This window comes from Athene cunicularia (genome assembly GCF_003259725.1).
Source record: "Athene cunicularia isolate RWA chromosome 21 unlocalized genomic scaffold, athCun1 chr21_part1, whole genome shotgun sequence".
NCBI classification, from domain to species: Eukaryota; Metazoa; Chordata; class Aves; order Strigiformes; family Strigidae; genus Athene; species Athene cunicularia.
Window position 1 is genome coordinate 7420075 of NW_020799127.1, and position 15738 is coordinate 7435812.

The following is a 15738-nucleotide window of genomic DNA, read 5'->3' on the forward strand; positions in this document are numbered from 1 at the left end:
TTTGGGTTCAAGGGAACTGTATAGGACATAAGTCTTGCCTGTTTTGGCTGTGGGTAGGGATGTCATTGTCTCAGTAACCTTACAGGCACTTGCTGTAAGACACTTGGCCCCGATTCAAACAGCTTTAAGTTTTGTCACGAGCTTCTTTGGATTTCCTGTGTTCAGATCTTTTGTTCTTGAATAATTCTATCAGACTTGTTGCAACAAGAAAGTCAGACAGCTCAGCCCTGGGCATGAGGCAGTGGGGATTGGCCTGATCTGGTTAGTGACTGTGTCCCTCACCTCTGCCGAATGAAAGCAAGAGTCTCTTTGCTGTATGCATCCAGCAGAGAAGACGACTGCCCTGGCCAGTCCTACTCAATTCTTTTTGTAAATTCTCCTTTTCTGTTCCGTTCTTAGTCAAAGTGATGGAGGATAGGCAGATTGTTCTCCTCTTCCCAGTGTTGTGTGCATTCATGGTGCTCCAGTTTGCTGCTTTCAGGTGACGTCCCCTGCGCTGCCCTTCAGTACTACTCTAAAGATAAAAATTCAGTCTCCTTCATTGGAAGTCAAAGTCTGTAGCTTAGTATCCACTGGTAAATGAGATTTTTAAAGAAAAGACAAACTGGGTCTGCCTGCCTTAATCACTGATTAGTTAAACCTCATCAACTTCCAGGTCACTGCTCTTTTCACCTCAAATCCTCTTTGGCAATATTGCAAGACATTATCTCTTTTTTCACCCTTGCTTTTACCTCGCCCTTCATAATTATTTGCTTTTATTGGCTTCTTCATGAGTAACTGGCTGGTGGTAGTTATAATTAGTAGTAGGGCAACATGCCCATTTAAACTTTGGCAGCTATTTTGGGAACATTCGATTTTCTTGGTGTTTTAAACTGAAAGACCCTTGTGTATTATGGTGTCTCCTCCCTGTCCTTATCCACTCGCTTCCAATCTACTGCACTGGTTTGTGGTTTTGATTGCTTTATTCCCTTTTCATGTTCTAAGCCCACTAGACATCCCTTGTTGCTTCTCGTTACCACTGCAGTCTCTTCGGGTTTGCTGGTGCTGTGCACTGACGTGATTAAAATACAAGCATTTGGAAGGACAGCTTGTATGTGTTTGTTGGTTATAAATGTGTAACTTTTAATAAAACCTACTGAAAACATGGAACAAATATTACACAGCCCTTTTTGGTTTGGTCTCTCTGAATCATGTTCTGCTTTGATTGGTCAGTTAATGAGATCTGTTAAAACTAGAGTTATTTCTCTGTTTCCCCTCTCTTAATTATGGGCAGCAAAATCACCACAATTATCAGCCTGGTTTTACTCATCCTTTATTAATCCAGATATTCTAAAGCAAGCATTATTTTTTTTGAGCTTTTTTCTAAATGTAGATATTCTACCTGCTCAGTAGCTTGGTATTACTAAAGCAGAGTCTAAGACTTTTTTTTTTTTTTTTCACCTTAACTTGTGTTTAACTGAAATCTCTTTTAGATTGCACTATTTCCTGGAGACGCTTTTCTTTGTCTCTGTCTCTTCTGTAGTCTATTCATGTATTGCAGAATTTCTTGTGGTTTGCTAGATGTGCATATCTCTGAGATCCTCCCTCACTGTTATTTTGCCTTTACTTTGTCTGTTTGTAATTGCAGTGGGCTTCTCTATGTCAAAAAAGTCTACTTTTAGAAGCAGAGCGTTTTTAGACGCCTTGAAGGTACCCCCTCCTGTCTCAGGGAGGTGTAGTGACCACCACCACACACCTGCATGCCTCTAACTAGTTGCTTCATTAGCATCAATGTTTCCTTATTAGCGTTTTGAAGCTCTTCAATTCATGTAAGGAATGACTTGGTCAGTTCTGTTGGGTCATTGATCAGCTGGAGAGCCCTCCATGTATGAAGCAGATCCAGGATAAAAGTCCTTCTATACCCTCCCTTTTGCTCTTCTTTGAGTCTCTACCTCTACTGTCTTTTCTCTGGTGTACCAGAATACAAACCACTTCTTTCAGGGAAAAGAACATTATTAGTTAATTGTTTGCTAAATTGTGGGAAAGCCTCTTGTGCTGTTTTTCAAGCCTGCTTTAAAGAATGAAAAAGCCCTGTAAAAGCTGGACTAGAAGCTAAAAGCACATGTTCTGGATCTCCGTCAAAATGGCTCTCTCTCTTTTTTTTTTTTTTTCCTTTCCCCTTTTTCTTAATTATTTTTTTTTTCCTAAGTTAACCAAATTTGTCTTTGGGTTCTTGAATCACTCCACTGATTCAAGCAAGAGTGACTAGCTTAACAAAGATGCACCAAATAAGCTAGAATGATGCCCGGGGCCCTGCACCGCGTCACCCATTCCATCAGTGCTTTGCTTTTATTTTTGTTGGATGTTATTTGTGTGTGTGTATGACAGTTTTTTCTGGGTTTTGCAAATATTTATATGGTCTGATTTTTACAGCAATAAATTCGTGTACTTGCCAACTTGTCTCTATTGGAACAGAATGCTTTTTTCCCCTTCATTCCTTAACAAATACATAATCTCATTTTGAAGCTTTCTAGTGAAAATGAATCCACAATGGTCTAAGCAGACTATTCAATAGTCTGGCTCTCACAGAAGGTTTATTAATATTTAAATTACATTTTCTTTGCCTTGTATGGGAAAAATCAATCCCTGCCTTCTTTACCTTATCTGTATTTACTGTTAAAGGCCAATTTAGGTCTCTTTCTAAACATCTCCTCCTAACACTTGATCTTGGAATGTGGTAGCTAAACTTCAGTCAATTATAAAATTAATATTCTGAATGCTTTCACTGGGCTTTGTGTCAGACAAATAAACCTTGATCCTGTATGCCAGATCCTGCAGGACACTTAAGATTAAAAGCAGCTTTTAACCCAAGCTTACAGTACAGTGCAGCTAATTTCTGTCCATTCCGACCTACAAAGCAAAATTCGAAATGTGTGAGCATGCACTGGAATATTTTGGGGTGAAAGTCAAACCACTGTCATTTAAATGAGACATTTCTGTGCCGCTGCAGAAATGTGGCCTCACATGGCATCACAGTGTAAAAATTGAACTGACAGCAAGTGCCACCAAGCATGGATGCTGGTCACGTTTTATCATGGGTTTCTTACAATGTGTTTCAATCATAGGCTTATGTACTCTATTTTTATTCATTCTTTATGCTACCAGCTACTAAAGAGAGTTTGATCTCACTGGGAAATAAAGGGAACAAAGGAGGAGAAGTAGATTAGAAGGGAAATACCTCTTTCTCGAAGTGATTTATGTGTATGAGGCTCTACCAGAGCAAAACCAACACACTCTTTATCAGGCGTCAGCCTCTTGCTTTAAAAGTTGGCAAGTACACCTGGAATGTTTACAGGAATGCTGGAACTGTTTCACTGAAATGTAAATCAATGTAAATTAATTGTATGATGGCGGGAGATTTATGATGGTGATTATATCTATGTTTAATGCTTCACTAAGTACTGAAATATGAAGTGTATATCACCCTGACTAACTTCACTTGTTTGTAGCGTGTTCTTCGGTGATGAAAACATACATGAGAGTCTTTGGATAAGTGTTGTATGGTAGGAAGTTACCATCACATGGATAGAAAGTGAAATATTTGATGGTCATTTGTCATGCATATAGTTCAACTGCTATTCATGACAGTGCTCAGTTCAACTGCAGTGTAGATCTCCTTCATACTGAAAAAAACAGTATTCTTACATCCATGCTTTATTTCCCAACACTTCCTATAGAATGTAAGTCTCCATTTGAACATCTGATTTATTATTGCCTGTTTTAAGTCAAGAATATTCTTTAGCTTAAGAGGTCACTGTCAGCTAAATTCTGTAACCACCTCATGTAGTATGACAAGTAAAATTAAACTTATTTTAAAGTAACTTTTTTAAATGACCAACATTTCTATAGTTTATTTTGTGGTTTGTTTGGGGTTTTTTTTTTCAGTTTGTGCTGTTTATTTACTTGGTGCATTCAGTTTTCTTCCAGATTTGCAACCTCTGTTCCATGCCACAGATTTCTTGTCTAAAGGATGAGTGCTAGTCACCATCTCCAGTTTGAGACAGGAAAAATTAGGCTTGACAGCATCTGATACCCAGTTCTGCCCAAGTCAGATAATTCAGCTCTATGTTTCCAATTTAATTGAAATCACCAGCAATTCTCATTCCCCCAGTCCTAATGTGTTTAAGTCTACAAAATTGCAGGTGATTTATTTTCTTGAAAAACGTGCTTACTTTTTTTTTTTTTAACTACTGCATTTTACAGCTGGACTGAACTTGGGCAAGGTCCCAAAGCTAGTAATGACACTTAAAGATAACAGAAGCTTGCGGCATTTCTTGCTTTATTTTTCTTTTGGTGTGATGCAGAAGCCTTGTTCAGGGTTTTCTAGTAGAGTGCAGTGTGCTAGATTGTGAATTCACGGTGCAGAAGCCAGGTTGTACTAATTCCTTGGTGGCCGTTCAGAGGAAGCCTTTACACCACGTACTTTAAATCCGTATGCTTTGGGTGCCCGGATTAGAAAGCTGGTCCCTGTCCCCTCTGTGACCTGTGTGGTCCTCTCAGAGGTGGTTCAGAGCCAGAACCTGTTTTAACTGTTCCACGTTGCCCTTGGAGATGTACAGCTGTTGTAGCTGATGACTTGGGGAATCTAGGAGACTTGCCTCTCAACTTAAGGGGGCCTGGGGGTTGATTTATATTTTGTATAATTATAACATAAATGCTTAGGACTAGATTTATGTTCATTTCCAAGAAGCTTTTTCTTTAAAGAAAAGACTTAAGTTTGCAGCAAATCTGCAAGTCTCCACTTACCCTGATTCCTGTAGTGAACTGATTTCCTCTGCCTCCCCCAGGTTCTGCAGTATATCCATGTCATTAAACTGCTGGGACAGACTTGTTTTAAATGCGCATATTGTGTTGGAAATCTGACCCATGCCTCAGGAGCTTTGTGTTTAAAAAAAAAAAAAACAAAACCAAACAACAAAACCCCAGAAGCTGTCTTGCTAAAAAGGAAGCACTCTGAATTTAAAGTCTGAAATGTGTGGCATTATGAATAACCTCAAGCTTTGTGGCTTTTAACACACACTGAGAAACTCTTCAGCTTTCAGAATTGGATCACTGTAGGCTGAAGTTTTTCTTTTTTTTCTTACTTTTTTTCTTTTCAATATCTAATAATTATGTTTATGTTGTAAGTAGCTATATGCTAGTAAATAAATGATGACAAATGATGACAAATACAGAGATCAGCCTGGCTGGAAAATTTTATCTAAGAGCAAAAAAGATGTGAAATTTTGCAAAGCTGCTGTTACTGATTTTTTTTTTTTTTTAAATTTTTAATCTCTGTCCTATTTCTGGTTTAGTTCTCATGCTGATGATAGGAATATGGCAGGAGACTCTGCATGGGCGTGCATATGTGAACTGGTCATTTGTTCCTGCGCCCGAAGGAAGAGATTTGCATTTTCTCTTAAGGACTTCTCTTTTTTTGTTTGTTTGTTTGTTTTAATTTTCCAGGCCAAACAAGCTCTAGGTCTAAAAGGCCTGTTTCTCAGAAATCCAAAGCAGGCCTCTCTGGACAGTCATGCTGCTGGTCAGCTCCATCGCAAACATTCCTTTAGCAGCCACATCTTGAGGCGGACGGCCAGTGCACCCACCAAAAGCCAGAAGAAGAACAAGAAGGGCTTTCCTGAAATTGCTTTTGACACAAAAGACAACAGCTCTGAAGGGGCTGCTGAAGACCGCGAAGTGGAAGCTGCCTCACAGCCTCGCTTTGAGCAAGAGCCAGAAAGTGCTTCTCTGTCACCAGCTCCCCGAGATGGTGCCAGTGGGGAGGTACATGGCAAGGGGTTGAAAGGTAAGGCCCATAGTTCTCGTAAAGCCAAAAGCCCAAGTTGTGCTCAAGGGGGTGCTGCTTTCAGTGAACCCCTACGGAGGTCTAACAGGGTCCGGCTTCAGGAGCACCAGAGCGAGAAGCCAAGCGTCTTTGGACGCTGTGCCATCAACAGCTCTGGTAGGATTGGAGTGGCCACCAATTGCATGAAATGCATGATTGGCTCCAAAGAAAGCCCAGATCTAGAATGCAAGTGGAGCGACCATCCTACCAGGCCTCTCGCTAAAGATGTACTTCACCATGAGCAGTATAGCAGTATAACTGGAGAAGAGAGGTTAGAGCTAAAAACCTGGGGTGTTAAAGGTCAGCCCAGGCGGCAATCAGATTCGCAGTCTTGCAGCAGCCCTGGAACTGCTGATGACCTAACAAGGACCACCCAGTCTTTTGTGACCCCAGGGAAGAAAAATGTTGAATCTAAATGTCACGGAATAAAGGCTCATTCCCGGCAGCGGTGGCAGTGCCAATCAGGTGGCAAGTATGGAAGCACTGTCAACTTGGTGGCAGCCAGCAATGGCTCTGTATCCTCCAACTCCAGCAGTCTAGAAAGCCTTGGAAGCCCAGAATTCCCCAAGCTCTGGTCTGAAACTTCTCGAAGGCAAGTGGGCACCCTACAGAGGGAAATGAATGCCTTGTTCGTTCAAAAATTGGAGGAAATTCGAAGTAAATCCCCTATATTCTTTACTGGTAAGACCAGATTTTCTTCACCCTTCTCCACCTTAGATCACATCATTGTCTCAGCTTCTGCATAGCACCTTTACTTAGAAGCTCCTGTATGTTGTTTTGCTATCGAGAGCTCTTTTTCTTTATTTTTGGCAATGACCAGAAAAAAAAAGTCTGCATAAATATTTTTATTTTATTTTTTAGATGTGTCTGGTGTAGATTAGTCCTTTCCATGCCTAGCTAACCGTCTGCAGTAGTAAAACTGTCAGTAGTCCATGGATGTTTGGATTGTTTGTTCAGGGTTTTTTGTCTCCTTGGGTTTTTTTTAGTGAATGTGGTATGATACTAAGTAAATTTTAAGATCCAAACCAGAGCATTAAATAGAGATTGAATACGGGAAACTCATATTAACAAACAATATTTCCATTAGTGGTAGTTGTGCTTCGCTGAGGGATAACCACATCAGGAATGATATCTAATGTGCACTCTGCTACCAATAAAACCAGTTCCTTCCTCAGAGAACTTGCAGAATTACTGGCGTTGGGGATTACCAGATAGAGTTCTCTGGTCTGGGTTATTCAGGAGATCACATTTTGTGACATAGCAGACCGTTCTGGTCCTAAATGCATACGTCCCCAGTATGCAAACATTACAGATGTGCTTAATGTTACCTATATGATTTGGCTGGGACCTGAGGGCACAGATGCATAATCTAAAGAAGCAGGGAGTGTGATCTGATGTTACTTGACATCAGCCAAGCTAGGTGGCCTGTTAGCTTCCCAAGCGCCAAGCAGAATGTGGCCGTTCAAAGGAAGGCTGCCTGAGCTGCGGCCAGAAACATGCGCGTGGTCTCTGGGATCACTCAGCTGTGTCTGCTCATGAGCTGTATTTTTGTAAAGGTGGCAAATGGCAACAGAGGCAATCAAGATAAATATTTTAATAAGGAAACTGGCTTTTTTTTTTTTTTTTATGCTATTCTCCTGATTTGGCAGGGAGGAGAGGGAAGGAAAGAGATTCCGACAAGCTTTTCTCTTGTTTCAGAGAATTGTGAAGAGACAGCCTTTGCCTATGACTACAAGAGCTTCTCTTCAAATCCCTCCCTCTCCCCATTAATTGTCCAAGGAATTTGGACATTGATGATTACATTTTCAGGAAGAGTTAAATGACTTTGGTGCTTCCTAAGATGTCCTCCCTTTTTTAGTAATAGATTCTGATTGCCCATCTATAGTGGACTTATTTGAAAACCTCATACAGAAAATTTAAAATATTTTATTTGTTTAATCAGTTTATTCTGGTTGGGTGTCTGCAATTTTTTTTCTCTTTTAAAATAATTTTTAAATGTATTTTTTCCTATCTCTGCTTTGAGCTTTTAGGAAAATACAGGACAGTGGGAGGGGGAGAGGAAAAATTTGCCGGTTCCCATGACTTGAAGTTAATCCAAAGCAGCAGAACTCTTTCTATGCCTAAATTATTGGCATTAGGCTTTTCATAAGCTCTGAGTAGTGTGACATATGAAACCATTTCCCATTATCAGTGCCAGCTCCCCCGCCAGCCCCCCAAGTCACTAAATAAATATTGTGATATGCTTGAAATTTGATTAAATCCATCTGACTTCTCAAGCATGGAATCAGCAAACCTTTAAAATGGTGAAGTAGTCACTTGGACTGGATGCTGATGATCCAGTGACAAACTCTATGGTTGCACAAACAGCATGCTTTCCCCATCTGCCTGCTATTTTAGTGCCTTGGGCCAAGAAACCAAGGAAACCAATAACGTTAGCCTAATATGGCTGCATTTCCTAATTAACATTCTGTTGATGGGAAGTGCCACAAGGATGAGACAGGAAACTATAGTCTCAAGTTGTCCCCTTTATGGCAACAGCATTAGAGTTTCCAGTATTTTGCCTTGTAAGCGTGCCTTAATCTTTGCTGATGGCCTAGGCTGGACGGGGAGAAGGAGCTCAGTGGTCTGAGCAGCCCTGGACTCCTCCAGATACTGCAAATCTCTGTGGTCAGTGGTGGATTTTGCTTATGGGCACGCGTGCTTTCTTCCCTTTTAACCCTCCCAACTAATGTGGTACAGGCCACCAAACAGCTGTCCCCATTGTTAAGCTTCTTGTCCCTAGGCTGGGTGGGGAATACTGGTGCCGAAGGCAAAGGCCCAATCTTTCCTTGACATTTTTTGGTATTGCAGATGATTTTTTTTTTCCATGGCATTAGCAGAGGGCTTTGGAGAAGAGGAGGCTAGCTTCCATTCCCTGATCCAGTGGAGTGCATTTCTTGAACCGTAGCAAAAATTGCTTTTTATTGCTCTACAACAAAATAATGGACTTGATATGTGTCCATTTATGGACTCCATTGAGTGCTCTGGTTGGTCAGAAATTCTTAGGATCCTACAACAATGTGTGAATACTTCTGTGTTTCCCATCCCTCCCTCAGCACTAATTTATCCCATTATCTGTACCTGCCTTCCCTACATTAACTGGATTTTTTCCTCTGTTCTGTCCTATTATTCCACATGCACACTCTCTCTCCCTAGTTAAGAACTGAAAGGACAAGCAAGTCAAAGGTAACTGTCTCCTGAGTGTCACTGATTGAAGCACCTTATTGCCTGTGGTCCTGGTTTTTGTTTGTTTCTTGCCTTATAATTATCTGCTCCTATATTCTGAAGTTTGTTGTCTGGCTCAGTGGTGCTTTGCTAGCTCTCGAATGCATGTCTGCGTTGTGGTTTGGAGATGCGGGAAAGTCTTCTTGGCATGGTTGCTTTGGCTCGTAGGGTACAGGTTGTAAACACTGCGCAAGGACAGAGCGTTTTCTTCAGGTACTTGGTGGCTGTAGTGGTTCTTCAGGGTTGTACTGCCAGACTGGTGTTCATGAACCATACATCTGTACAGCTTTTTGAAAAAGAAATAACAACGTTTTAGGAAAAAAAAATTTAAAAGTTTGTTTTCTTTTTAAAAAGCACATTGACTACATTCTACCGTGTGCGTACAGATAATTTTATTTATCATCTGCTCCAGAAGCCCTGTGCTGCTTCTCTTCTGAGCAGTTGATCCTTGGGATCGTATCTGTTGGTGGGGCAGTGCTGTTCTGATTATTACACGTGGTCTGGTTCTGATCTGACACGCTGACGTGTTTGAGCGCTGGAAGGAAGGAAAAGAGCAATTCAAGTAGTGCTGGACAGTAGAGGAAGAAGAGTTGGTTTATGAGAGAGGACACAAAGAAATCGATGGGTACAATTGTTGCTGAATAAGAAAATCAGAAACGTAATACGGTGCCACTATGCGTGGACTGAGATTTTTTTGAAAGCAGCAGGGCTTTTGGGCAGCTAAAACTGAATGAGCGAAACTTTTTGTTGCCTTTAGGCAGGTGTTTGAAATCATGAGTTATTTTTAAAAATGTGGTTAATATATGTGACTACTACCTTAAAACCAAAACGATAACACATAAAGAATAAATCTTCAGCTAAACTGCAGTTTGTAATAGCGAATTAACCCTTTATCTCTGTTTTTCTCGTTTCTTTCTTTTTCCTGTCTTTTCATGTCTCCCAAGTAGATGTCTGCCATTTCTCAATGCAGAGGTCAGTCACTTCTTTATGCAGCCTAGAAACTATCACTGAAGAGCCTGTTATTGCCAATGAAAACCATCATGCCAGCCTTTTCTTCCCTCTGCCCATTACTCCTTACAGTGATTCTGAAGAAGGGTCTATGTCTGATCATTCCACCGAATCTCGATCAGAAGCAAGCAGCACATCCACCCAGCCTCAAGAATCTCTGCTCACTAGAGAACAAAGAACAAACCTGGCTGCAGAAGACCAAGTGCAGGTCGCCACGAGAGCAGCTGACACAAGTTTAGTAAGGCAAGAAGATGAGAGGACAAGCGTGGCGGGATGTCTCACAGAAGCAAACGGTTGGACGCAGGCGTGCAGGAAAGCCGAGGAGCGGCACGGGCTGGCAGTGCAGCCTCAGGAAGCCTGGCTGGTGGTGGCAGCAGGTAACGCTGCTGGCCAACCTGCTGAAAACTGCCAGCAGCAGAGGGACCGACCAGGTCAGGTATTAAGAGACGTGAAAAGCACCGCTGACTCCAAAGGGCAAAAATTTGGTGCAGCAGCTGTTCTACTGCAGCAAACCAACGTGATTAACAGTACACAGACCACTTTGCCCCCAGATACTTCCCAGAAAGCCCAGGCTGCACAGGCTCTACCTGTTTCTCTTTCTCAGACGAGCTCTTACATGTTAGTAAGAAGGTCAAAGAGCGAAGGACTGAAGATGACAGACTCCTCAGCCTTAATAAAAATTCCTAGTAGCCTGTCTCCAGCAGCAGAAGTATACTTTGATGCCACTGTTAATGACCGGATCTGGAGCAAGCTAGATTGCAGCAACCATCGTGACAGCATGTCTTCCTCTTCCAGCATGTCCTCCAATGACACTGTGATAGATCTCTCTCTACCCAACCTGGCTCGCAAAAGCCTCCCAGATCTCGGCATCCGTCATGACAATTTGGAGCCCCTAGCCATCAGAAAGGGTGTGCGCCCCCGATCTGCTACGACGTCCTGTAACGAGATGCCAATGGTGAGCAAGAGCAAATCCAATCCTAACCTGAGGTCTGGCCAGCTGCCAGCAGATGAGTTGTGCCCCCGTCCTCTTGCCAGGAGCCCTCCAGATGCGTTCTCATCCATTCCTAGAAGGCACACCTGGAGCAGGCTGTACATAGAAAGTCTCAGACAGTCTTCTAACAAATCCAAATCACACGATATGGTCGGGAATAACCAGGCAAAATCCAAGAGTCTTGGAGATCTTACCTCTGATGATATTGTGTGCACTTTTGAAAGCAAATACCGTAGCATCAGCAGGAGCTTTGTCACTCGCTCAATGCGGGAGCAGCGCCGCTCTTCAGGCCTGAGATCCTCAGGCAAAGCCCAGGACGAACTGACGGAGCAGCTGAAGAAGCTGACGGCCTTCCAGCAGGAAAACGATATCACTTCCCCTATCAGTCTTGATCCAACTGAATCCGAAGAGGAAGGGGAGAGCCTGGGACTCCTTCGCAGGTCTTCATCTCGCAGTCAGAGCCGGGTGCGGTACATTGCCAACAGGGCTAAGCAAGCTCAGGAGCGACAGCGCCTGCAGAGCCTGGGCCAGCTCAGCGGGAGCCCCATCGAGGAGAGGGGAAATCCAGAGGGAGCCTGCAGCGTGGCAAAAGCCCTTTGTATGGATATAGCTTCTCCTGCCGTGTTTACAGCCCAGCCTAAGAACCAAACTGATTATAACGCCGACACAGAAGTCTTCTTTATGCTGAAACTGTAACTCTGGGGAGCACTGAATAAGGCAATGTTTACATTCCTGTCAAAACGGAGTGGCCCGAGAGGCACCAGATATCCTCCCATGGCTTAGTGCTTCCTGGCCTTCCCTGGATTGTAAGGGTACTCCTGTCACGACTCCGAAAAAATAGATAACTGTTAAATTTGTCAGCAATTTGTGGAAATATATCAAGTGAAATCAGAGACTTACATTTTTACAGTCCTAATGACCTGACCTCCTTTTTTTTTTTTTTTTAATTACACTTTCCCAGCCTCAAATTTAACCTGTTTTGTATGTGACCACTTCTTGCATTTGCAGTTTACTCTGTGCAGATCTCACGTTCTTTACTAATTTCTGCAGTTGCTCCTTACAATAGGTAAACATCTGTGTGATGTTAAACGACAGCTAAGGGTAAATTTTGCTCTTGCAAATTGTGGATCCATGAAAAGAGGCTAGATTTAAAATGATGCTCCTTCTTCTGTTTTATTTTTTTGGAAGTGTTTGAGGCTTCTGAAGGTGTCTTCTCTGGGAAATACTCAAAATTGCAGTGAAATTGCTTCATGAATTAATAATGTCGTAGACAAAATCCATCTTCCATCACAGACCTGTTTATTTTAGTGAAAATCCATGTTGTCTCACTCTTTGAAGAAGAGCTCTCACTATGTTCCAAAGCAATGCTTTTTTAAACCAATCTTGTTTATATATAAAAATATATCTATATACATCTGTGTGTATGCAAACATATGTCTGCACATATATGTACACATGCACACACTTAAACTGAACTGTGACTGTTCCTTGTCTCAAAACATCATCTGTGGGAATGAGACAGGAGAGAGAAGGGAATTACTAAAAACAGACAGGAAATATCTCCTGACTTTAACTCAGAAATGGCTAAAAAGCATGCTAGTCTTTTCTTGAAAACAGCACCATCCCTTCTTTATGGTATTTTAACAATGCTGCTGTACATAGCACTTTTTGGATGAATTTTACTATTTCTGTATTGCACTGCCATGCAAAATTTTCAATGATATGTTTTAAAAAAAAAAAAAAAAGAAAAGAGATATTTAATTTTTTTAGATGGACATATTTAGAATTAAATACCAACCTAAACATAATAATTTTTCCTCCCCATTTTTTTTTTTTTACTTTTTATTTTTAGGGATGCCATCCCATCCCCCCCAATTATTATGTCATTTATTATAGATGTACATTTTATCAGTGATGGAGAAGAATGTTTACTGAGATGCATTTTAAAGAGAAACAGAGGTTTAATTTTATTTCCGTCTGCATAGAGTCCCTGTTATTGAGAGGATATTTTGCTTTTTTATGTAATGATTCTTTTGTGTATACTGCAAAAATCTAAAAATTTGTTTGTAAAACCACCTTAGACTACTAAAATAAACATATTTAACCTTCCAGCTATCGACTCTTTAGCTGTAACAATACTTTTTCTATGCTGTCTAGAAGTTCGTGGTATATAAACATGGTTAATTCTATCTGCCTTGGTTTAAAAATTCCTTAGTGGGTACCATTAATTTTCCTCCGTTTCAGAGTGGCAGCCGTTTCAGATCCAGCTCCAGTTTTCTCAGGTCCACCAAAAGGAGTGCAAGCATTGGTGGAGACTGGCATTCTGTTGTTGTGTGATACACAGGGCTTGTCCTGAAGCGAAGCCTTTGGCTGGCAGCCTGTGATGGCTGTGTAGATGGGAATTCTAGGGCCACTCGTAGTTAGCAACCAAACAGACCTAATCCAGGGACCTGATCTATTCTGTTACAGCTCTCCAGGATAGATAGCCCTGCTTCATCACTGAGGCTGTTTAAAGTCTGGCTGAAAATACTGCAGCAAAAATCTACTCTTCACCTATCTCATTCAAAAATCTCTTCTCTTCCTGTCCCAGCAAAGTAAAAATGTGTGTTACGTACTTCACGCTCTCCCCTGGAAGGGTCATCAGCTTACTTGTGGATTGCAGGGCTAGAAAGGAGTTCTTGGTTTCTGATTTTAGTATCATTTAGCCACAAGCATTTAAACTCTGAGATACCAAAATGTAAGGCTGACTGTCCCTAATGATGTCATCATGACATGGAGATGGGGGCTGCGAGGGATTAAATTCTCCGATTAAATCTTTTCAAATGGTCTTCAGTATGTTCTGTCTAAAAATATTCTCTCAGTTTTCCATCCTGGCTCAGGTCTGCATTGCTTGTCTTCATAATTTGGATGAGAGGCCCTTGAGTTTTGTGCAACCAAGGTTTGGAACATGCACTGAAGTAACCCGACAGTATCACTGCAGTCCCTGAAGGAAAAAAAAAAAAAAGGTAAATCAGCAGCAGAATGTGTGATCCGCCAAGATTAGTCTCACATTGTGTCTTAACACAAAGCAAATTTCATTAACATTCTCTAGGCGAAAAGTCACTCTGTAATACTCCGGTTTTTGGCTGAAGAGCTGCAGGGAGTTGCTGCTTTTTTATCTTGAAAGCAGGAAAGTACATGCGACTTGACAGCTTTAGAAAGTTAATGTTTAAAAGGCCTATTTGTGTCTTGTCAAAGACCAACTTTCACAAGCAGATTATTTTTATCTTTAATTGATTAAGCAATACTCAAATCAATGCCCCTCACAGAAGGCAGTATATCATGCAGTGCTTCAAAACGTTGATCGTTGTCAAATTTTTAAAAACCGGTGGGTTTAACTTAGTAGAGGACATGTGAATTTTTCCCTTCTGCTTCCATAGTAATAGTTTACAGTTTGTTTTGTTACACTGCATAAGACCATTCATAATGTGTCCATTTATTCCTAGGAATGGAAGTTATTTCGTGGTACCTACACTGTTGAGTAGCAGAAGCTTACTAAGCAGTTTTGCTCTTTGCTCATCCAGTCTTCATCGGGAAATTGCTTATTCAGATCCTCTCAGCAGACAGGGTGCTATCTAAAATGGTAAGGAAAGCATTAAAGATTTGCTAACAGTGGAGGGAGTCTGGAGCTGAGGTTCCAAGCAGCACTGATTTTCATTTTATGAATGTCTCACTGCTCTTGCACTCTTGATGATCTTCTCTACCATTCGGATGATAATCAAGATGAAAAAGATTCTCCCTCTTCCGTGTGAAATTGCAGGCAGATAGGATGCAGACACAGGTTGAGCATGAAACCGCGGTGGCCAGCGTGTCCCGTCTGCTGAGGTAGTGACATCGATACCACATCCGTGGTAATCACTGCTTGCCATGCAGGAGCTGTGTATTTTTACTAGAATCACACACCCGTAGTACAACAGACTTCGGGGTCCACAGGAGGCATCGAGGTCTTGGCCAGAGGCACGTGCTAGTACAGCACGCCGGTTCGTGTGCTCCGTTCAGGCTGTGCAACGGAACAACTCCTTCCTGCAGGCCTGAAGGAATTCGGAGAGGCAGATGAAATCATTATTCTTCAGGAAGGTCAGTGTCTGACTGGAGAGCTACGGAGACAGCTCTGATAGTCTGGGAATGAAACTGCTGAGCGAGGAGAGCGAAAGGGCAGTGTGGCTACGGGGTGCTGCTACCGTCGGAGAACACCTTGGCTGTACCTCACCCCTCAGTCCCATCGATAACGCTGCCTGAAGAAAGCCCCTTTTCTGTCTGTTCCTGCTGCCTGTCCAGAGACAGCAAGTGTATTCCCTCCCCCTGAGGCCTCAGACCCTTGTATGTGTTTCTCAGTTCATTAAACTGTAAGATTAGAAGTCCAAAGTTTTCAAATTACAAGCAGTGTCTTATAGATGGCTGGACTTGGGGTTTATGGTCCGTATTCATCCAACTTAGTATTTAAGAACGCTGATAACGAACATTTGATTGTATTTTTAAAAACTGGTTTTGTCTCTGCTGAGATGCTTTCAGCTGCTTATAGTTGAGCTGATCAGCCCTTGTTAGCTACCAGCTGTGAAAAATCACATACCAT

The 15738-nt window shown here is 41.8% G+C and overlaps 1 protein-coding gene across 18 annotated transcripts in view; it reads left to right on the forward strand.

Annotated features, from left to right (window-relative positions):
- Positions 1 to 13237, forward strand: part of PLCH2 (phospholipase C eta 2) — a 100920-nt gene extending 87683 nt beyond the window's left edge. For 11 of the 18 annotated variants that reach the window (XM_026862722.1, XM_026862724.1, XM_026862727.1 and 8 more), the window contains 2 exons: positions 5485 to 5824; positions 10075 to 13237. In XM_026862722.1, the coding sequence (XP_026718523.1) occupies positions 5485 to 5824; positions 10075 to 11822 (2088 nt within the window). In that variant the 3' untranslated portion in view covers positions 11823 to 13237. Of the gene's footprint in view, positions 1 to 5484; positions 6545 to 9058; positions 9089 to 10071 lie in introns of all 18 variants that reach the window. The other 7 variants (XM_026862738.1, XM_026862734.1, XM_026862735.1 and 4 more) reach the window with 6 other exon arrangements.
- The last annotated feature ends 2501 nt before the right edge of the window (positions 13238 to 15738 follow it).